General features: G+C 48.0%; 1 protein-coding gene across 2 annotated transcripts; it reads right to left on the minus strand.

The window, feature by feature from the left end:
- Nucleotides 1–372: 372 nt before the first annotated feature.
- Nucleotides 373–24157, minus strand: LOC144935324 (isocitrate dehydrogenase [NAD] subunit alpha, mitochondrial-like). Of its 2 annotated transcripts, XM_078861884.1 has the most exons (12): nucleotides 24024–24157; nucleotides 22539–22646; nucleotides 20480–20551; nucleotides 17231–17314; nucleotides 15884–15998; nucleotides 14415–14602; nucleotides 11000–11133; nucleotides 6707–6809; nucleotides 5749–5813; nucleotides 5184–5268; nucleotides 3805–3957; nucleotides 373–1152 (listed from the first exon to the last, which is right to left on the minus strand). In XM_078861884.1, exons 1-12 carry the CDS (start codon nucleotides 24057–24059, stop codon nucleotides 1072–1074), a joined length of 1224 nt encoding a protein of 407 aa, XP_078718010.1. In that variant the 5' UTR covers nucleotides 24060–24157; the 3' UTR covers nucleotides 373–1071. The 2 variants fall into 2 exon arrangements, with proteins under 2 accessions (XP_078718010.1, XP_078718011.1); XM_078861885.1 differs by lacking the exon at nucleotides 22539–22646 and having other exon boundaries at nucleotides 377–1152.
- Between the last annotated feature and the right edge of the window lie 201 nt (nucleotides 24158–24358).

The raw sequence follows: 24358 nt of genomic DNA on the forward strand, positions 1-24358 counted from the left end.
CCGGCTCCGCCGTACGCGGGCGGCCATGGTGGTTGCGCGAGCAATGAATTATGCATTCGTGGGATGAGCGGCTCCACTGCGAGATAATGTCAGCGATGCATCATTTAAACGGCTTAAAGACGAGCCCAGCTAGGCAAGCGCAGATAACGCTCCTCAAACACTCGCGGGAGAATAGAAGGCGCGAGCGCCGTGGCCGACCGCGAAACAATCTTTGTAATGGCCTCGCGCACGAGCCTCCTCCAGTCGACGATAAGCTCTGACGGCTTAAACGGACTCGACGGAGGCGAGCACGCAGACACCGTGATCAAGAACCCGAGTCGTGAGACGGCATACCACGTGCATATTTTTTATTCAAGTAAATAGTGTACATGTGCTGCTCGGTATTTGCTTTATATATAGGCATATGTTTAAATATATCGTACAACCATGACAAGAAAATAGATCTCTGTGTGTGTACCAGGGAAAAAAAAGTGTTGTTCCTTGTGCGGACATACGTACATACACATACATACGTATCTGAATTTTTGTTTTAAATGCTCTGTGCGCTACAGGGAGCACCCTCGGGAAAATGCACAGACATCTAATTAAAGTCGCTACCCAAGTTGATTGTCCACATATAATGACACCGTGTGTGCGTGCGCGCGCGTGCGTGGATTCGTGAGAGTGTGCGTGTGTGTGTGCGCTACATATAGGAAGTGAATATCAGCACCGCTTCTTAATAACCAAGAAAAAATACACGTTTGCATCATCAGTTGCGCCGTTACATCCACGATCGTCACTGCCACTGCCGATTGCCAGACGGCAGCCCATCTCGGCGTGCGGTTAATTTTCAGGCGTTAAAATGCGAGAGCCGTCTGACCTTGGCAGCAATGCGTTAAACACTCGCACGCACGCCACCACTCTTTTTGAATTTCTAACAATGCAACAGCGGAAATACGAGTGCAAAATAATTGTGCAACAGACTGGGTTTTTATTTTTTGTTTGCACCTTCAGCGCTAATGCTGAGCACGTAGTTGCCATAGCGGTAGAAAGCAGCATAACGACAAAAATAAATAGAGAACGTTGTGCCGATTAGAGGTCTTTCACCCGGCGGCAGATCTCTTCGGTAAACTCCGAACACTTGGAATGGCCACCGAGGTCTCCTGTAACCACCTGTTGAGAGAGACGGAGTCATCGTTAGTATGCCGGCGCTGTCCATTGGGCTACCGAGGAACGATGGGCCCCTCCTGTATGGTGCCGGGGCTATTTTATTATTATTATCGATATATTCAACAGCAGTGCAGTGCACCCCAGGGTACGCATCACATCTTTGAGGTGCCTTGACGCCATGCGCACATAACCGTGGCGATCTCCAGCTGCGATATAGGGAGCAGGCCAAAAAAAGCAGGTAACGAGTACGAGAAAAGAAATAGTGAGAAGGATACACGCGAGGACAGAGAGGGGAGAAAACCCAAATAGCCCGAAAATGGATGGCAGGAAGAAATCCTGGCGTTTCCTCACTTCAAAGCGATTTTTTTGTTTTTTATGAAAACATTTAATCAGGCACTCGCGCGGGGCGCTCAGAACTCGGCCTGCTGCGTTCCGCTGGGGCGTGGGGCTGAAGATATTGGGCGCTGTCGTCACCCGCTGGCTCGCGTGCACACATCAAAGCCATCCCGATGGGGGAGGGGGACCATCGCAGGGGTGTCCGTGGCCAAATCAATTTGACACTCTCAGCAAGCAAGTTGACGGCGTGCGCCTAACAGATAGCGCCGTTCGATGTCGTGGCGAGGCAGAGTTGAGAGGCGGCCAGGGGATGGTGGTAGTTTCTTTGCGCGCTTCCCCTCTCGCGCGCGATGCAGCGACGGCTTATTGTCGGTGGCTCGCCAAAAGCCGGGGAATGCGCGGGGGGGGGGGGGTAGCCCTCGCTGATCTGGTCAAGGAGCATCAACCATCAGCACGCGAACTCCGGTCATCCTCGTAGCAGCGGCGGCTGTTGGCTAGCCGTCAAATAAAGACGGTCACCACATCGCGCGCTTTCAGATGTGCTTCTGTGACCATCTGGAACGCTCTTCCTTTTGATATTAGGAAGCCACTGGGGCTATGTGCACTAGTAAGTCTAAATTGAAAACTCAATTCTTGAGAACTGCTTTTTGTGTCTAGTTTGTTGTCCTTCCCCTGCACCTCCGATGAGCATGGTTGGCTACGTACGGTGCGAAAGAAGTTCAACATGCATACATGTGCCGGATTTCTCTGGGTACTCTGATTTTCCTCCCACTAGTCAAACACTCTTTAATGGAATTGGCCAAACATCCCACTGCAGGATGCTTCCAAAACAAAATCTTGGAGACCCAATGAGGCATTGCTGGGTAAATTATTCAAAATCATCATTAATTTGTATTTGATATTGACTGACCGGTTCTGCAAAATAACTATGCGCACTGTTTCTGTACATTGTCTCGAGATGCAGTTGCATTTAGACGCCCACAATTGTCTATTACAATTGTATTGTATATTTAAATTGTATATTACAATTATGTTGTGTATTTAAATTGTATTGTATATTACAGGTAAAGTCCTTCTTTACGATTCCGTTCTTTATCGCTTCTGGCCCCCTGGAACAAACTTCCCCTACACGTAAAACAAATTATCCTGACTCACTGTTTTTCGTTCTTCCCTAAAAACACACACTTATTTTCCCTCGCTAACTCCAACTCCCCTTCCATTCCCCATTACTAACACCTTCCCTCTTCCCAGCTTGCCTACCCATTCATCGTACTCACTCATCGTCAACCACCCGTTGTCATCATAGTTTATATCACGCATCATCATCATCATCATGCGCTACCATCATTCTCATCAACTCACCTCAATCTCATCACACTGTTTAAACGTACAAAATGCTAATTCTCCGGTCAGCGCCTTAACCAAGGCGCCTTAACCGAGGCGCTGATCAGAGAATGAGAAATGTTTGCGCTATATAAATTAAAGTAAGATCAAAGATGAGGACGGCGACAAGCGTTTGCTCGTGCATCACTCCACCCTGTGCCACCAAAGTGCAGCTGATTGATTTGAGCTCAGCAGAGAGGCACTCGGAGGCAGCTCCCTCGTGCCTCTTAACTGACCCTCTCGGCCTCTTTCCTCCCAGCGTATATTTTCATAACCTTGCTCAACTCAAAGACATATATTACCATACACTTCAGATTATTATGAGACGTCATCCCCCCCCCCCTGCCGCCCTGTAATTTTAAAGCAAAAGTTGTGAGTTCTTATGATCCAGTAGGGGTGGCTTTCGTGTGAGACCAGATTTGCATGGCATAGTTTGAGAGTCCTTTTTTTACTTTCTGGGGCATCTTATCATCTGGAGAATGCCGTAACGATTATCTATTACTGCTTCAACAGTGCCGTTTGTTGCTGGTCACTCGTCGTTTCGGGACTTGTGGGCCTTGTGCCCAGCAACCACGATTAAAACCCAGGGGGGGGGGAAAGAAACATCACCGGCTGACCCAGAACTCGCATTTACATCATTTAATTTTTATTATGTTTGGTTCGGCTATATTCCTTCCCCCCCTGACTCGGTTAAATCCCCCCTCCCTTCCTTTCTTCCGCTTTCTCCCCCTTCCCGAGTTAACCCACTCCTCCCGGCCGTTATCCCTCCCGTTGCAGGGTAGTGAACCCGGGTGACTTTAATTCGGCCCCATTTGGTGGGGAATTTCTCAAAAAGAGGTTGTGGCTGGAGCTAGTGTGGAATGCATCCCCTCTGCGACTCCTGTTTTTTTGGGCTCATGAATAAGAAAAAAAAATGTTTTAATAAAAACGACTCGCCTTGCCGTCGCGGATCGTGTCGAAGCAGGCGGCCTCGATGCGGCGCGCAAACTCCTGCAGCTGCATGTGGCGCAGCATGAGCACGGCGCTCAGCAGCAGCGCCGTGGGGTTCGCCAGGTCCTTCCCGGCAATGTCCGGCGCCGTGCCGTGCACCTGGAGGTGAAACGCGCATGGGTCCCCGTTAACAGACTCGCAGTCACCGTATACATCGCCCGCAAATGTCGCGCGATGGACGACGAGCCGTCGTCCGATCGCCAACTCGGGAGGCACGGAGCACGGGATGCTCGTGGATCCTCGCGTGCGTCTGAGAAAGCGCGGGACCGGGAGCCAAACTCGTGAAGGTAGAGGGAGCTTGCGGCGGGAGAGAGAGTTCCGGATGACGAGGGCAGGAGAGTGGAACTCGCAGGGACTACTTTTAAATCAAGGCATCAGACCTAATTTAAAAATATATATTAACCTTTGAGTTTATTCTGGCATCTTGTGATTATTTTACTGTTATAGTCATATTTGCTTCTCTTCATGCAAACAACCTTGAACCTTGTGGTATGCAAGGTGCTTTACAAATGAAGATTATTATGGGCCGTGACTTCATGTCATATACACTCCACAGTCACATGAGGCCTGCCACTTGAAAACGGCCCACAAACGCCGTTCGTCTGTCAGGGTCGCGACGGGTTCAGATGCCATGTTTGCCATTGGTGTTGTGGATGACCGGGAATTGAACCCATGTCACCGGGGTTACCCTGTAGCGTTTGGAACTGTTGTTAACACACCACACCAAGTACTAATTTTGAGACTGAGTCGACCTAGGAGAGGCCCAGGACCGGTTCAGATAATCGTCATCGGTGTTGGCCACGAGCGGGAATCGAACTCAGGTCACTGGGCTTTGTGGCGCAGCGCACTAACCTCTACACGACCATTCTCCTCGAGTATCCACACACAAACGCCCATTTATACTGGTAGGAACCTCCTGGTTACACCAGCCCACAGGGGATTATTGTGTCCGTCCGTCTGTCGTGCATCCAAAAATGGGAGGGGTGGACCTGGGTGGAGAGGGGAGGGTGGGGAGGGGCTGGATGGGGAGGGAGGGGCTGGATGGGGGGTGGGAGGGAGGGGTGGGGCTGGGTGGGGAGGGGCTGGTCACCCCGTGGTGCCCTTATAAAACTCAACGTTTAACCTACTAACGCCGGCTTGTGCCCGCCCTCACAGTCGGCCATATTTGTGGAATACACCACGCCGCCGTTGACCCTGGCCATTGACCAAGTAACCCAACGTTCCTACCAGCTCCCTCCGCAGCAGGAATGTGTTTCATGAGCCACTAACGGGACACGGGGACGATGGAGGCACTGGGGGACAGGCGGCCGGCACGCACCACCTACCGACTCAAAGATGGCGACTCCACCAGTTCCGATGTTGCCACTGGGAGTGACCCCGAGCCCTCCGATGAGACCAGCACACAGGTCACTGCGCGCACACGGGGAATTAAATACGTAAACGAACAAACATTTATTTTGGTCGCTGAGCACAGGGATGAGAGGAAGCAGTCAGCGGAATCAATGAGTGAAGTTCATGGGAGCAGTTACCATGTTGGGAGTAACAGAAGGGTGAAAATTTACGTATGTATGTTGAACTTCTTTCGCACCATACGTAGCCAACCGTGCTTATCGGAGGTGCGGTGAGGTGGGGAGACAACAAACTAAACACACAAAAAGCAGTTCTAAAGAAACGAGTTTTCAATCTAGAAAATCAGTTTTCAATCGAGATAGGGGGACGATTAACGACAAAATAAATGTACAGTCAGTACGTTTTTTTTTATATATATAGAGGTCAAAGTGCACAGCGCTGCCACGTCCAAACAGGATAAAAGTGGGGCTTGCCTCCACACGGCGTCAGAGTTGGCAGGCTGGGCACGTGTCTGACTGAATCCGCACTGTCCCCGCTCACCTGAGAATGTCCCCGTACAGGTTGGGCATGACCAGCACGTCGAACTTGGTGGGGTCCTGCACCATCTGTGGCGACGTCACCATGGGGACGACATTCATTTTAAGTTATTTTCCACCACCACCGCCACAACCACCAAACAACAGTCGCTTTCATTCATTCGTTTTTCCTCCTAGATGCCAACGGTTTGGATTTTTTTCAGCAGCGCAGAGGAGACAAAAGCTACTCAGGTTTCATCCCCTCCCCCCCGCGCTTCCCCCCTCCTTCAGGATTGAAGCTCAACGAGAAGAGAAGTTACCCGATATGCGAAGAAGCATTACTTCTCGTTTATCCTGCAACAATGGAGTTTATTCAACAAACCTTCTCACCCACCAATAAACTAAGCTTGCGATTCATATTTGTTTTTTTTGTTAAAGTAAAGTTGTTAAAACTAAAAGCTGACTCACACGGTTTGTTCTGACACTTCTACGAAGGGCAATTCATGTTAGAGTTGGTGCAACTGCATCAACAATAACAGTAGGGTGCTACGGTGCCGAGATGTTAACTCCCTCGCCTGGTATACAGGAGGTTATGGGTTCAACCCTGACGTATATATATTTGAAGTTTGTATGTTCTCCCCGTGGTCGCGTGGATTTTTCTCCGCGTCTTCCGGTTTTTCCCTCCATATTTTGGGAACGGCTTCCATTTCACAAATTAGGGGGGTGGGGGGGGAGAGGAAAACATACGAGCATGGATAACACAAAGAAGCTGGGTGTGGATAATATAGGTTTTGACAGATCCTATACGTCCAGCAGATAATCGGGAGTCATGGGTAATAGGGCCACGGATGAGAGGCGTTCGATTGTGCCGTATATTATTTTGCACCGCGCATGCTCGCAACGCGATGGACGAGCGGAGCGGGCGGCGAGGACACAGATGGCCACAGCCGGGACCATGGAGCTCACGCTGGAGGGACGCTCACATTGAGGCAGACGGTGTCCAGGAACATCTCCGTGAACTCGATGTCCCTGTAGTTTTCTGCAACTTCGCGGCATTTGCGCAGGAAGAGCCCATCCGACATGCGCCTGCCAGGAAAGGTGACGACAACAGAGGGAGTTTACAACACCACGCAGCCAACCAGACACGGCACACACGTGCAGGTACACACGCGGGGGGGGGGGGGGGGGCACACAATATGGTTAGTTTTCCACTGGTTATTTACCAGGCCGAGCCGAATACCAATAGGCTGGCGACCTCTGTAAACACCTGAATCTGGGTCGAGTCCAAGCAGGGCCAGGGGCGGGGCTAATGACACGTTCTTTACACGTGACAGACGTTAGCGTGCTCTGAAGACATCCTATCACCGTTTTGTCTACGTGCGTCCTGACTTGATAGGGTTAGTGACGCGAGGGATACGGCTCAGCTTCTGCATTGGAAAAAAACAACAACCTGCCGCCTCTTTAACAGACTGTCAGGGCAAGTGCTGTTAGTGAGCACCTATCAAGGCCGGCACGGCACATGAACGGTTGAGTGGCCGGCACTACGCCCACACACGTACACACATGTACACACACACACACAAAACACCTGGCCACCCCTTAAAACAAAATTCGTTTAGTGGATATTCGGTTCAAGTAGAGAATTAACCCGGTCCAGGATTTGTGGTGCACCGATATGCGCTCTTGGATCAATGCCACCTATTTTCTCTGAGGAAACAGCGCAATACCTGCTGATCAACAACGCTTGTTTTATCAACAAATGTATCAGAGGAAGACAGAACCAAAATCATTAAGCAGGAAACCGATTGCTTCTTCAGACATTGTAAGGCTGTGATAACACTGCGTAGTAGGCGTGTAACGATGGATCATTAAATTAAAATCGATTATTTTTCCTTACAATACGTGCATAGACTAGTGCATGCGACAATTACATTTTAAAATGTATGCAACATCATATTCTAACGTTACATTTAGGCTAACGGAGCGTATGATAGTGTAATCGAGCAGACAACAGAAATACAAGCTTAAAAATACAAATGAGACGCTACAAATGAGGCGAAGAGACGGAAACAATTGTTGAATTAAATCATAACTGCCGAATTGTGAAAATGCATCAAATCGCTGGCAGGACAACGGGGGGGTGGGAGGGGGTGTAGGTAAATCATTGCTTGGCTACACCTTAGCATAGCTGCATAATGCCGCTGCAAGCAGCGCAATACACGGATCAAGTCAAATCAGGAGTATCCACAAAAGCGGAACCAGCTCATGGCCGAGCTTCGTTGCGCCTGCGAGTCACGGCAATGAGCCCGGCTCGCCGCACGGCAGGGAAAACGGGTGACAGCAGGGTCATGAATCTTCATTCCTTGCGCTGGCAAACACTGGGCCCCCCCTCCTCCACGCCAGGCAAACAGTGTGCACAGCTGGCAGATGCCCGGCTTGCGCACATCGGAGAGCAAGCCCGGCTGTACGGACATCGATAGGGGAGCACGGACAAAAGGGGTCGCAGTGACGTTGTCGTTCCCGGTGATTGCGATCGCGGAGCGCTGTGAACGAGCCGAGAGCCCGCCCGAGCAGTTTTGCGTGTCCTCTGTTGTTGTTGTTGTTTCAAACGCTGTCGGCTTTGCGAACAGTGAATCACCCCGATGGATAACGTCGTCAGATATGGGAAGGGCCGGCAAGCCTGAGCCGGGTGTTAGAGCTTGCACCTGGCAAGGTGGCGGCGTTAAAGAGTCACCCCTTGATCGTCGTGGTGGGTTTCCCTCTGGGTGACTCCGGTTGACTCCCTCGTGACGGTAAATGCGCATTCATTAAATTGTCCCAACGTTCCGGTGTCAGCAGGACCCGCCTGAACAAAAAGTCTTCAGATTCAGTGGAGCTCCGATAGGTAAATAATTAGCATTCTTAACAATGTTACACACTGTGAGAAAAATTAAGTGGGCAGAATAGTCATGGGAATTATAATGGGTATTTAAATGACAATTGAGAACCATATGTTGTTCTCATTAGCAGTAGTCGTGGTAATAGCAGCAATAGCGGCAGTCGAGGGTGAATGCTAATCACTGAACGTTCCATGGAATCATTCCCATTCTGGGACACGTCTGAAAGGTGGGTTGCCGTGGAGATGGAGCAGTCAAATCAGCTGGCGGGCAGGTACGACGAAGGTGGATTGTTACATCGCAAAGCCGTGAGTGACTGCGATGGCTTGAGGTCTCCAACCAGCAGTGGGTTGATCGTGGCTGATGACGATCATTCCCATTTCACTCTTCCGTAGCGGATTATGTCAAACTAATACAAATGAATTGGCCATCATCTTTATATTCCATCGTTACCATTTGCATTTCGAACGTCCATCCACTCCTGGTTATATTACGTACTGTAATAAAACGTGATAATATGAACATTTTAAATTTCAGAATATTGCCTCATCATGACTGTAGAGAGGAATATATATAAATTGGCCATTACAAATAAAATAAAAACTTGCGTGATAAATAACAAAAAATGCATTCGTGGCCTAAAAATTAAAAGTCCACTTATTTGCAGAGCAATCTGGAGAAAATTAAAAAGTGCAATCCTCATTGAAAGCAAAAGCAAGAGTCCAATCTGAAGCCCAGGTCCCAGGCGATGAATGTCACCGACAGAAGTGAAGTGACAGTGATTTCCTGCTAGGTGCTCATCTCCAGTTTGCAGCCTTGAGGCTGGCGTAGAAATTCATCCTTACTATGTCAGGGGTTAGTCTCTCAATCAGACAATCACCGTTTGCCTTCGCAACAACCTGGTACTCATCTTCTTGGTTCTTTCGGTAAAGTCACGTAGAAGGGAAATAATAAATAATAATAATAAAACATAATAAAATAATTCTCACGACGTTTCGGCCACAACGCAAGCAGCCGTCCTCACCTGATTATTATTTTATTATTAACCCTTCTACGTGACTTTACCGAAAGAACCAAGAAGATGAATCCCTGCAGTCACGAAAGCTTTAAATCGAAATTTAACCTGGTACTCGTGTTTATCGATGCCCGGACGGACGATGGGCTGAGTCAACCGCCAAACTAGGATTCGAACTCGGAGCCTTCTACCCTACCGTTGAGCCACCACACTAATAAGTGGAAATCTCTGGTCGTGGGAAACCACTTATAGCCTAATTCTAGATTTGAAGCTTTCGTGACTGCAAGGATTCTTAGGCTTTTTCGGTAAAGTCACGTAGGTAAAAAATAAAAAAATAAATTAATAGAAGTAATAATTATTTTATTTCTAATTATTTTATTTCTATTAATTTCTATTATTACTTCTATTAATTTCTTGTTTTCTTTTTTACCCACTTATAGCCATCGTACACTATAATCAACATGACTGCGTATGCAATCGGTACGAGTCGGACAGCACTCTATTTACAAGCGACGGGTGCGGACGTTGGACGTGTCGACAGCTGTTGTGACGTCGTGTTTGCTGTCAGAGCCCCTTCGTGTGAGCGACGCATTCTACCGCCACGAAGAGCAATTCGTGAGCGACTTGGCAGCTCACGTCGCCAGCATCGCACCAACGAGCTTCCGTTAATCGGCAGGAGAAAATGATTCAACCCATTCCGATTTTGAATGTTGCGTGGTTTTATTCCAATTTTTTTTCGCGGTGAGCAACTTACCTTAATTTTATTATGATTTATTTTTATTATTTTATTACTTCCCTTCTACGTGACTTTACCGAAAGAACCAAGAAGATGAATCTCTGCAGTCACGAAAGCTTTAAATCGAAATTTAGAGCAACTTACCGTTTCCAAAATGCTATTGTTTCTCACATTGATTGATGCAATGCGTTTTAGCATCCTGACTGTAACTGCCTGTTGTCGGAAGTAATCAGTCGCATTTTTTTTTATAATGGATAGGATGGCCACATTTCTGTCCATCCTATCCATTCTACAAATAACTTGTTCGACTACACAATATGGTGCTTAGACAGCAGCCAATCCCGGTGACAGACAGTCCGCTCGTAAACAAGGCTGTGGACTTTGGACAACACTTCCACCCTCACCGCACCTCCCCGCGTCTCCCTTCACCTCCCAGCGTCTCCCACGTGTCGACCTCATTCCACTCCCCCTCCTCTCTCCCTCCTCCTCGTGTCATCTTCTTCCTCCTCCTGCTCACCCTCCTCTTACTCCTCCTCGTATCTCCCTCCTCCTCATCATGTCTCCTCGTAAGGCTCGTCCCTCCGTGTGACGGCAGTGAACCTGCGGTTGAATCCCGCCGTGGCCACGGGGTGGGATCGCGTGCACTCACATGATGTTGGCCTTGTGCACGGCGGTCACGGTGCTGCGCTTGTTGGCGCGCGCGTACTCGAAGGCATACTCGGCGATGCGCCTGCTTGCCGTGTCCGTGATCAGCTTGATGCTCTGCACCACGCCGTCCACGATCTTCAGCACAGCAAGCGAACAAACGGCCGGGCAGGATTAGATGTAGATAGATAGATAGATATACATTTTTCTTCTTTGAAAGTTGCAAAATTTTGCTATTCCGACGTGCGGTTCGCTTTGTCTGTGTTTCATTAGCAGAATGTAAGCCGACGGGAAGCTGGTAGGGCAACATGTGCGTGCATAATTGTCTTGTGGCTGTCTCCACGTTTGGGGCAACGCTTTGAACAGTTGAGTCGGTTTTCAATGTGGTAGGAGCCTAGTAGCAAGACACATTTATACTGCAGGTCGGTTTATACGGGATCATCTTTTTGACAGTTAGAGATTCCCTGCCCCCGTTATGGATGTTGGGGACACCATAATAAATAAATAATCAGCCATTGGGGTTTTTGACCCATACTTCACCGCACTGGTCAATGTGGGCTGTTTCAGGGGGGTGCCCACAACCGGTTCAGATATCGCTCGCCACTGATGTTAGCCGTGACAGGGATTGAGATTAAATGTTTTGTGTCACACAGTGCAAGTGCTACACCCACTGCGCCGTCGCCTCCGCCCCGTAGACTCTCAATACGCTCCCAGTTGTCAAGTTCTGTACAAAGAGTCTCCACGTGACCGCATCTGCACGAGAGAAACTACTTCTGCATTTCATTGGCTGGCAGGGTTGCCACCTCCTAGGCAAACAAAAAAACACTTGGACACATCATGGGAAGAAGAAGAATATCTCACAACACCAGCTGAGGAGAGAACTCCGTTTAAATGCATCCTTTTGAGTGGCGCAATTTTTACGCCACTGACAAAGGCCGTGACTTTGAATGCCTCGGGAAGAGTTATGTATTCTCCAAGACAGCCACCACAAAGAGAAAGCGGAGGATGTCCTGTGACAAAAACTGCACAGGTAGTAACCTGAGCCGAGGCCTCGCACTGCCTCAAGCTCAATAGCCACAGAGTCTGCGTGCACACGTCCACGGTGATTGGGGTGTGGGGCCATGTACACATTGTGTAACGAACCCGGCGACCTGAGTTCGGAGTCTTGGCAGAGAGTGATGTCTGAACCAGTCTTGGGCACCCCTCCGCCCGTCACTTAACCCAGCATTGTCCAGCGTGGTCAAGTATGGCCAAACAAGCCCCATGGCTGACACGGCGTGGGGAATACTTTATCTTCTATCATGTGCACCAACAGGGGCTTGCACACAAACAGGTACACGTACACGTACACCTCGTGTTCTCTTTTAGCCCCCCCCCCTTCCAATACGTTATCATGTGCACCAACAGGGGCTTGTGCATAAACACGTCCACGTACACCTCGTGTTCTCTTTAAGTCCCGCCCCCCCTCCCAATACGTTCCATTCATTGGCTACCACATTCTGATAAGCTCCTCCCCCCCTCCTCCCCCTTAACTTGTATTTAAGAACTTGCATCTTGGAATCCCTGCCTCACTCGATACAGCAAATCTAGCTGTGACGGTCCCACCTGATGACGGAGACTTGTGTTGCCTCCGAAACGTTGTGATTTTTATTATTTTATTTCTATTATTACTTTCATTATTTGTAATTGTATTTTTTACCTACGTGACTTTACTGAAAAAACTAAGAGTATAGTACTTCATCCGGCAGTCGACTGACGAAGGGCTGTGATTTATTATGATGCATATTCTCTATGAACATAATTCGTTTTATTTATTTTGCTCGTTTACCCAGGGCAGCCTCCCAGAGCTTTTCGCTTTCAGGAGGGTCCTGCAAAGAATTCGCACTTACATATGTTATACACTGTACGTGCGTATCCATAGTGACACGGTAAATATATAAATACATTGTGTGCACCCATCCGTCATAAATGTATTGTGTTGTCTGGAATTACCATATTTTGCTACTAGAAATGCACGAATCCGTTTTATGATTGGTTCATACGGAGCTCACGTTGGCAGTACAGAGAGTCACAGACCGACGTCCACTACGACAGAACAATCTCCTCTCGTACTGAGTGAGTTTTCTCCAGGGACATGGCCTTAATCTGCAAGGAGCCGGATGCAAGGAGGCTGGGATGTGCTGTGGAAGAGCGTCCCCCTCCCATTAAGGTTCGACAACCTAAATTTCGATTTAAAGCTTTCGTGACTGCAGGGATTCATCTTCTTGGTTCTTTCGGTAAAGTCACGTAGAAGGGAAATAATAAAATAATAAAAATAAAACATAATAAGATAATTCTCACGACGTTTCGGCCACAACGCAAGCAGCCGTCCTCAGGTGAAGAACAGGTCTGTCGGGAAGACATTCAGACGCTGTCTTCCCGACAGACCTGTTCTTCACCTGAGGACAGCTGCTTGCGTTGTGGCCGAAACGTCGTGATTATTATTGAATTATGTTTTATTTGTATTATTTCACTTCTACGTGACTTTACCGAAAGAATCAAGAAGTTCGACAACCTGTTGAACTGACTCGGCAAATCATCCCTCTGTGGTCAGTGTAGTAGTATCGCTTTGAGCTAACGATACAGAGAACACCTCTTCTCCAAGGCCCATATTATCTGTGCCCTCAATAAATGAGAAAAACGTCCTATTAACCACGGATGGATTTTTCCGATTATCCGCATTGTTTGGCAGACAATAGGAGTCGCCTGGGAGAGTGGACAGGTTCATCCTCTTCTCCGTGTTTAACATGAGAGGCATCTCAAAGGGGTCTCCCAGAAGCACCAAACTCATCCTATTATCTGTATTATTCTGCGGATAAGAGGAGTCGCATGTATGTATGTTGAACTTCTTTCGCACCGTGCGTAGCCAACCGTGCTAATCGGAGGTGCTGCCACTTCCTGAGTCATCAGGAAGTAATTATAGAATCCGATTTCATCCGTAGATAACTGTGTGGAAAGCAGGAGTATTTTTTTCGGCGGATAAATGTGCATAATAGGATGTGGCAAGAGCGTTCTTCACATTACCCTGGATATGAGTAAATTGCCAGTGTAATCAACAGTGATTGTTCTGTGAACAAACTGGTTTCCTTCATGAGAAGATACTTAAGGGTGAAAGTGCAGCCCCGCAACTGCTCGCTCACGCGTCAGCTGGAGGGCTCTTCTCAAGGGTCACATGGCTTCCATCACAGGAAGGTGGCTGCGTTCCGCCTCTGGACAACGACAGCCAACTGAGACGGATGCTGTCACGAGGTCGGTGGCGCATTGAGTGCGGCGTGTGGAGGTGTGGGTTGGTGAAGGGCGAGTTTGGGTGCGGAATGGGGTATGGGCTGCGTTGTTGTGGCAGTGCGCCGTGCGGGGAGTGTGGTGGTCGCGTCACACACCACGTGTTCGATGCCGCTGTACTCGCCCTCCGTGTTCTCGCGGATCGTCACCAGGTCCACGTCGCTGTACAGGGTCTTGTAGCCCTCGATAGACGCGCACGGGCGCACGTTGGCGTAGAGGTCAAAGGTCTTGCGCAGCAGCAGGTTCATGGAGGGATGGCCCGCGGCGATGGGCGTCTTCAGCGGACCTGAGAGAGGGGGGCACAATTAAATAATAGTTGGAAAAAAATGCTTGTTTTTCTTCTATTTGCACTGTTCTTATAGCGCAAAGGCTATCGTGAAACTACTATGATTATGCTTTGTAAGCTTTACAGAAGATTTTCGTCTTGAGTTCACTGCAGAACTCGCTCAGACAAAGAGATGATTCGTTCCCGCCCCCGCCCCCATGCCATCTCATCTGCAATTCCATTTTCATTATTCGGGATCATGATTCCATTCAACAATTGATTACTCATAGGTGGCTGGATGGGTCAGGTGGCCAGGGCATTGAGCTGACACCGATGAGATTATGAGTTCCAATTCCAGAAGACATCTGGTATCAAACCAAGTTCTCAAATTTAGCAAGTTGATGGTCTCAGTCCAGTCACCGGTGGCTGTAGAAGAAAAAAAAAACTCATCACTTTAAATTAGATTTCCCACGAAGTTATGGAATAAAATTCTGTGCTGAAAATAAAAATAAAAGCCATGTGATAAACATTTCTCTCTGTGGAAGGCATGTGGCAAATTGCACCCCTTGGTGTGTGGATAAACAAGGTGACTTGCAGGGACCTCAGCGATGTTTTTGATAGCTCATCCGACTGGCTGTCCTCCAACATGGTTTGATGTACTGCCCTGTGACAGATTGTCTCATGGCATGATGTCAATAGCAAATATTGTTCTCAAGTAACACAGTTGTTTTTGCTCTGATTTATATTTTCTTCATTGCCGTACTTTATTTCATTTGATTTCCTTTTGGTCATTTTGGTGATCCAGGTAACTCTTGCAAATTGAGACCATCATGGTCTCTTGAGTTGTCATCTGATTTAACAAATTACCTTTGAATTTGAAACAATCAGAAGAAAATTGGGAAAAATGTAAGGAAATTGTTTGTTTTTTTGTTCTTGTGCAACATAAAAAAATTTTGTAGTAGATGCAAGTTTTCCATGAACCAGTCACGTACAAGATATATTCATTGAAACTAAAAGATAATTATTAAACACACGATACAACATAAGCATCGTGAACACTAAAATATATTTTAATCAATGACTCAATTATTGAATGCCCTACTTTGGCTATGAGGTGTATCTGTGTAGAATTTGAATTCGAGTGCCTCTCAAGCACAGATTTTCTCCAGGCAATACAATTCACTATCAAAATGCAAAAATAACCACGAAAAAAACCACTGCCAAAGAGGGCCCCTTCTGCTGCTGCTGGGGACCAGGCCGTGAAGCACAAGGGAGACCTGAGTCGCTCCCGTGGCCACGCACCTTTGAGTCCGATGAGATTCCGGTCCATGGACTCCTTGGCATCGCTGGGGATCATCCAATTCCCAGAATGCCCTCTGATGGCCGTCACCTGCCGCTCCTCCCATTGGATCGGGGCCTGTGGGAGGAGCCGCACGCAGTTCAGTGGCAACGCCTTCCGCGGCAACACCGCAGGAATGCACGGGGAAGGAACGCGCTTTGCTTTTGCTCTATGTTCATGTGTCATTGCGTGACACCGTTGTCATCGCTTCCTGTATGTTTAACCCATGCTCAGCATTCCAGGTCATTTTTTACAATTGACACTATACTCGCCTCTTGAGTTCTCATCCGGTTAAAGAAAAATAAGTTATGAATGTAAGTTAGTGCCATTTTGATGTAATTGTTACCGACTCTAGAAATGTAGCAAAAATATTATAGGTATGGCATGCACCCAGCACCACAACTGTAAGGTACAAGAGTCAAAATCCTGGTGTGAAGTTAGCCCATCATCTCTCCACGGTTGGTAAAGGGAGTACCGATTATTGGGATGTCAACGGTGGTTATCCTATGGATAAACTTGAGTGGGGAGAGGTATTAAATGTTTATTGCCCAGTTCGAGTAAAGATTTTAATATTTCAGAAAGTCAATGTGAACAACTTTAAAGATCACTTCATTAAAAATGTCCGAACGGTGTAATGCCACAAGATGAGGAATCTACTCTCAACTCTTACAGAGCAGCGCATCACCCGGTGTTCGAGAACAGCCCGTGGAAGGTGGCATCACAAAATTCCTTCTGACATTCCTTAAAGTTACTTTTTTATCCCACACGCCTTGTTTTTTAGAAATCTCAGTCACATGTCATCGAAATTAACATTTTTAATTCTCAGAGCTGGAAATTAGCCAAATGAAGTGCAACTCAACACGTGATTTATATTTTTGTGCGCAGTCATTGGTGAGCAGGCTGAGACCAACCACTTGAGAGCACGTTTTAATCACGGGTGGCGAAAGCCGAGATTCGAATTAGCCAATCATCACGTTTAGATTTAAAGCTTTCGTGACTGCAGGGATTCATCTTCTTGGTTCTTTCGGTAAAGTCACGTAGAAGGGAAATAATAAAATAATAACAATAAAACATAATAAAATACAATTCTCACGACGTTTCGGCCACAACGCAAGAGGACGGCTGCTTGCGTTGTGGCCGAAACGTCGTGATAATTATTTTATTATATTATATTTTTATTATTTTATTATTTCCCTTCTACGTGACTTTACCGAAAGAACCAAGAAGAATCATCACGTTGCCGGCTCAGTGGCCTGACGCTTGAGCCGCCCCGGCCTTCACAGGCTCGATAATCCCTTGAGGTCACGCACGTTTGCAGCCTCGAAGACTTTGACGATGGAGTCGGAGATCTCGGGTCCGATGCCATCCCCGGGAATAAGCGTCACCGTCCGCACCTTGACAGCGGCAGAGAGACGCACGCCACCGTCACTCTCAGCAAAGAAAAACTCGGGGCGGTGTGCGTGTGTGCGTGTGTGCGTTTGCATGGTCTCTTTGTCTCTGCGTGTGCATGTGGGGAATGATAGCGTAGTGGTTAGCAACACTGAATGATGTTAAAAACTAAGCAATGATTGACAATTAACCGCAACTAAGCTTAAGTCAATCACGGTATACTTATCAGGCGTTAAATCTAACACGTATAGAACCGGGCTCACATTTGGTTAGATGAAGGCATCCCCACGCCACATCGGCCATGGGGGTTGTTTCGCCATACTTCACCACACTGCTCAGTACGAGATGGTGAAGAGGAGCCCTTGACGTTAGCTTTGGACAGAAATCGGGCTTCATCGTACAGCACGCTTACCACTGTGCCCCTGCTTACTTAACACATACTGTGTCTCTTCCACTTTACATTCAATATATGTTTGTCCATATACCTTTTGGCCTTCCACACCAATGTTATTCAGCAAATGATTGATCGATTATGACCTTCTGACTCTCATCGGCCGAGCCAGGCCTCCAGCCGTGTCAGATTTTGTATAGGCAAGAACCTTCACCTTCTACATGAATCTGTATAACAATGCGCTGGCAGAAAAGCGTTGGCACAGCAAGCAGTGCACTGGGCTACAAATCCAACGGCCTGAACTTTTAATTAATTTAAATCCTGGCCACGGCTAACACCAGTGGCGAGCGACATCCGGGCTCCCTGCCCTTCACCAAGGCTCGCTTTGGTGAACTACGGTCAAACAACCCGAACCACCAACGTGACACGAGGGTTGTGGTGAGGCTTTCATCCAATCAGTGGATTGACAAAGGGCTGCACATTTCAATAAATGCACAAACTATTTACGGGACACTGCGTTCGGCCCCCATGTTCATCACGAGCATCACTGCCCTGCCCCAGAATTCGCCTCTTATCGGAACCAGAAAATCGCCTATCATAATTGCCTACGGTGGCTTTTGCAGACCCGCAAACAACCGTCCATCGGCGTCATCGAGGCTCCACACACCGCAGGTCGCGTCGCCGGAGCCAGCAGCCACGACCCTGCAGGGCTCACGGTTCCCGTCCAGATGCAACCGGCGCCCGCGTGCTACTGGAATGTCACGTGCAGCCGGGCCAAGCGGCGCGCCCTCTCGCGACCCCGAGTGTCCTCCTCAATCCCACCGTCGCTGACTTCCACGTGCCCTTTGTGGTGTCCCAATTGCCCTTATTTCTCTCGTTGCCATTGACCTTTTATTCCCATGGAGACCAATATGCGTGGACACGCCGGACGGTTTCTTTCAGCACTGAAGGGCAGCCACAGATTACGAGAGGCATAGTGCTGTGGGTGCGCCAAATTAGCGTGATTGAATGGGGGACAAATTGGCTGGAGGGTGTTGAAACGATGGATTAACATTGGTCTGCGTCGGGCCTATGGGCCTTCGGATTAAAGATTTCAGCAGCATTTGTTCAAGCATAACAACTCTGGACCGGTTTCGACTTCTTTGAGTTTCACGGGCAATGTCTGGCCTTTTAAACAAATGCTTCCTCGATTGCTTGATGTTCTTACATGAACAGGAAAGCTGAAACTGGTTCTGGGTTTGCCTGATTATATCAATGCCACTGGATCACATTTGTTTGAAAGGCCTTTTGCCCGATGCGTGTATATGATGTTACATTTTTGGTGACAAAATGGCTGTTGTCCATTTGTTTATCATACTCTTATCCACGTCCATGAAAGCCTATGACCAAATCACCTGGAATATGCCTGGTCTCAACAGTTAGGTCACAATGACTGTGGCCGTTTGTGTGTGCTGTGTGCGTTCTGTGTGTGTGCTGTGTGTGTGTGCTGTGTGTGTGCTGTGTGTGTGCTGTGTGTGTGCTGTGTGTGTGCTGTGTGTGTGCTGTGTGTGTGTGCTGTGTGTGTGCTGTGTGTGTGCTGTGTGTGTGTGCTGTGTGTGTGCGTGCGTGCTGTGTGTGTGCTGTGTGTGCTGTGACGGAAATGTTTGTTATTCAAGACGTTCATTAAATTTTTGTCAATGATGACAAAGAGCGGACAAAAATCATCAAGTGTGATGTATGTTGAACTTCTTTCGCACCGTACGTAGCCAAACGTGTTAATCGGAGGGGACAATGACTATGACTGCCGCCCACCAAAGGCCTCGTAGGATGCAACAAAATCAACTTCGCGGTTGGGATGCAGACAAAGATAATTCCCTAATGTTATTAAAGGAAGCAGTGCACTGAAGTAGAAGAAGCAAATAATTGCCACTGGGTTCACTGAATGATTGACTTGATAATAATGGGGGGAGATGGATTGCGCACTCCTCACATGGACATGTAATAGCTAACGGTGGATTAATGTTTGACTGCTTTAGTTGACTCGACTCAGAGAAGGACTACAAGAAATCCACAGACTCCGACTTGACTAAACTTCCATTGGTTGTCATTGACTCGACTAAGATGACATTAACACACGCGTCTCCTCAATTATCCCTGCCTGCGTGTGGCGTGTAGCACACCTGCACCATCTGTTTTGCTTTGTGATCGTGTCGTCCGATTGTATCTTCATATCTCGAGGTGCATAAATTCAGATTACAGAGCGATGGAGAACAGGGGTTAGCAGACTGCGCTGATGACCCGGCCAACGAGTTTGATTCCCAACCAAGGCTAACATCAGGTGGCGAGTGATGTCCGAACGGACATTGGGTTTCACACTTTTCACCGTCGCTCGCAGGACCGGCACAGCGTGGGGGAGGCCTTCATCCAGCGGCGCATTGACAAATCACTCCAAATGCATCATTATTACAAGAACTAATTAAATTTCGATTTAAAGCTTTCGTGACTGCAGGGATTCATCTTCTTGGTTCTTTCGGTAAAGTCACGTAGAAGGGAAATAATAAAAATCGAACCTTTTTTATTTTATTATTTCCCTTCTACGTGCCTTTACCGAAAGAAGCAAGAAGATAGCACTAATTAATGATATATATTCCAGGGAAGGTGGGAGTATAAGTTTCCATGGGTGAATGTGTATTGATGTCTCCGGTGACTGTAGGGGGAACGCCGAGACTTGCACGGCACACACACACACACAGCACACGCGCTGTGTGTGTGTGTGTGCGCGCGTAAGTGCCTCCCTCACCTGTTGGCTATAGGCCCGCTCGCCGCAGGGTCGGTGCTGGAGCTGAATCGTCGCTGCCGGGAGTCGCGTCACCTGCACAGGTAGGCACAGTGTTCATGGTCAACCGCAGTCACGGCGGCCTGGGCCAGTCCAGCACAATCACTTAGAGAACCACGCAGACACATCGGTGCACACAAAAGACAAATATCCCCCGTGTAGCCGACACAGACTTTTGGGGCATGTGCTGTCAGCTATGGAGGTGCGACACGGCGCACCGATGAGGGAGTGGTGTGGCCGTAAACCATGCCCGGCTGCCAATGTGCCCCCATTGCTGACATTTAAACACAGCACCAGGCACTCATTTAAGGCCGAGTCTACTTAGGGAAAACCCAAGACCGTTTCAGATATTCATTCATCGCTGATGTTAGTTGTGGCCACTCGTCACACACACACAGACACACTCTTAGACACAGACACACTCTTAGACACAGACACTCTCATACATAATCGTATACACGCATAGACTTAGGGGCCGTCCATAAATGACGTCACGCGATTTTGGACGATGTTTGACCCCCCCCCCCTTTCGTCACACGGCGTCACAAAAAGTCAGACCCCCCCCCTCAAATATGACGTCACAAAGTTCTGCCCCCCCCCCCCCGCAAAAAATAAAACATGCTTCAAATCACTTTAAACTATTGTCATTGTAGTACGTATTTAATGTGGCGCTGCACTCTGATGTTGTAGGAGAATACATTTATTAAAAAGTCTATTTAATTAAGTAGAACGTGTTGTCTATATTTATTTAAAGTTGCGCATTTTGATGTGACGTCACATTTCTCAACCCCCCCTCCCCCTCGTCACACATCGTCACAAATGTCTGACCCCCCCCCCCCCAGGTGCGTGACGTCATTTATGGACAGCTTCTTAGACCTAGTCTTAATAAACAATGCAAACACACACTCAGACGAGTCGACACAACAACAACAACAACAGCCGGCATCCGCCACTCAGTGACGGTGGCATCAACTTCAAATTTGATTGACCAGCTGAGAACTCCAGAGACCAGGATGAGAGTCTCACTTGCAAGAGTGACTTGGGGGGATCACCAAAAAATAAAATGAGAGTGTGGCAATGAAACCAATAAAACAGCGTGTCACCGCAAAGAGCTTGCGCCAAACAAGGTGTGATTTGAGGCCACGTGGATTGTCGAAGGCTCGCCTTGACAGGTCACGGGACAGACCCGGGTGCTTATGGGATAAGTGAGCGAGGTGAACGTCAGATACACCAGCACGCAGCCACGGTGCTGCTGTACCCGCCTCTGCCATTTGTCAACCAGTCTGAACAACCCACAACTCGCACTCAAGTTGTCTGCAACCTTCACAAACTACAGTTCCTTAAAAATGCTATCTGCCAGTTTGACCTTTTTCTTGAAGTAAATGATCGAATACTGTATTATTAATTTCCTTAACAAACGTGCCACCAAGCGTGTATGCGAACGTGATACGCATGTGTCATATTTTAACAAAGATAAACCCTCATTATGGTTTGCATACCGTACTATACGAGTCTCTGTAATGTCATGTATATTAACTGGCTTCAGTGGCGCGTGATATCCGAACTGGCCCGTCCCCTTTACACAACCCGCACTGACCAGCGTGGTGAAGTATGGCCAATCAACCCTCATGGGGAGGCCCTCATACAACAGTGGTTCTACACAGGACTACTGTTAATCATTGTTATTATTGATCCTTTTTGATTTAAAGCTTTCGTGACTGCAGGGATTCATCTTCTTGGTTCTTTCGGTAAAGTCACGTAGAAGGGAAGTAATAAAATAATAAAAATAAAACATAATAAAATATTTTATTATGTTTTATTTTTATTATTTTATTATTTTATTACTTCCCTTCTACGTGACTTTACCGAAAGAACCAAGGAGATTATTGATCCTCTATCGTGGAGGGAACACATTCTAAGACGCATGTTTCCGCCTCTGTTGTAAAGTAAAAGTTGGGGGTGCGTTTGCCAATCCCGGTAGGTGATAATCCCATTGCATAATAAAGGGTAACCAATGAATCACCTCTGCTGATCTTAATGGTGAACCATGGGGGGTGATGGGGGGGGAAGGTCTTCGTACCCACGGATACCGCGCATTGTTCAACCACGTGGCCGCAAAGCCACGCAGTTTCTATACAGAGTCCAGACACGAACACACGTATACAAACATATTTTAGTCCAGTGACTAACTGGCTTTTCCAGAACAATATTATCCTGCAGAATTCGTTTAAGCGAGTCAACAACTGGACCGTTTTCGACCTTGTGGGTCTCACCAGCAGTCCGGTTTGTTTGAACAAATGCCGAGAACTGGTGTTTTGTTGTTGGCAGGCACACTCCATCAAAAAGTGCGATGCCCTGTTCAACACAAAAAAAAAATCAATATTGTATACAAACTCATTAGCGTTGTTATGGAGAATTATTTACTCATAATACCCAACAGCAACGTACATACGGTATGCGAATTTAAATATATATTACTTTTTTTACGTGGACTAGTTGCCCAGTCTTGTATATAATGAGCGGCCTCGTCATGCACAGTGGCAACCCAGCAGCAGTCGTCTAACAAGGCGGACTACTGGGACCCTGAAGGTTCAACACCACCCCTACAGCTTGCCTGCTGAAACGAGTGCCGCTGCGCAACGCAGTTCCAGTTCCCATATCAATCCACCGCTGGATGGAAGCCTTCCCCACGCGGTGTCGTCGCTTTGATCGCAACTTCAACGCACTTGCCAGTGCGAGTGGGTGAAGAGAGGCCCAGAAGAGGTTCAGAGATCCAGTGATGAAAACTTTGGCCGGGAACAGAACTCGGGTGACTGGGTCGAAAGCGCCGCGCGTTAAACCACCAACGCCGAAATGCCAGGCGCATGAATGAATGAACGGCCTCTCAAAAGCCGAGAGATTGGCGAGACTGGCGCGGAAAAAGTAACATTTTGCGGAAGTCTATTTCATTATTTCATTAGTCACTGCCGCATGCTTCGAACTCAAATGCCAATTTTCTCCACTCGCCAATTCACAAAAGCGGTGGTGGAATTAACAATGAATTCATGACAATTGTGAATACATTGACCTTCCCAAAGAAGAGTGAATTCGCCCATTCAACACGCACGACGACGGGTTCGTCCCCGCTCGTCTGGGCATGCATCAACGTCTGCGTCTGACCGAAACGAGGGCATCGTTCTGAGTAATCCCCATTTGGGGGCACGGATTAGCTGCCGACGCACGCGGAAATTCTCCGGATTTAGCTGGGACGCACGTGGACACTGTAGCTCCATTGCACGTGAGTCACGCGGCACGCTGTTGTGTAACCTGCGAAGCGGAGCCGGCACGGAACACACACACACACACGAGCAACAACGCGCGCGCGATAAACAATTACGATGCACGTCGATATTTCACGGATCTGTGTCCAGGAATAATTACAAATTGCGATCTAAGCCCCGGCCAGCGAGCTGCCAGGTCTCTCGCGAGCGTATCGATGATGACGATGATGGCTGTGTTTGTATCTTACCTGGCTTAGCTTCCTGAAAATTACACGCGTTGCCATGCCGGCTATATCGTCCCAGCTTCGAGCGCACCCAAGTGATGATGAATCGCCTGTGTACGTGCGTGTGTTGTGCGCGTGTCTGTGTGTGTGGCTTTCACACCCCCCGCCCGCCCACCCACCCCTTTGGAGTTACGGCGGCCCCGGCTCGATTGGAGGAGGAGTGAGTGAGTGAGATCCGCTCTGGTCAAAGCGGTCTCGGCAGGCAGAGGAATGAGTGTGGTTGGTGGCGGTAGTAGCGGGAGGGTTGCGCGGATGAAAAGAAAGAATGAATGAATGGGTCGGATTAAAGGAATGAATGG

The sequence above is a fragment of the Lampetra fluviatilis genome, chromosome 13, assembly GCF_964198595.1.
Source record: "Lampetra fluviatilis chromosome 13, kcLamFluv1.1, whole genome shotgun sequence".
NCBI lineage: Eukaryota > Metazoa > Chordata > Hyperoartia > Petromyzontiformes > Petromyzontidae > Lampetra > Lampetra fluviatilis.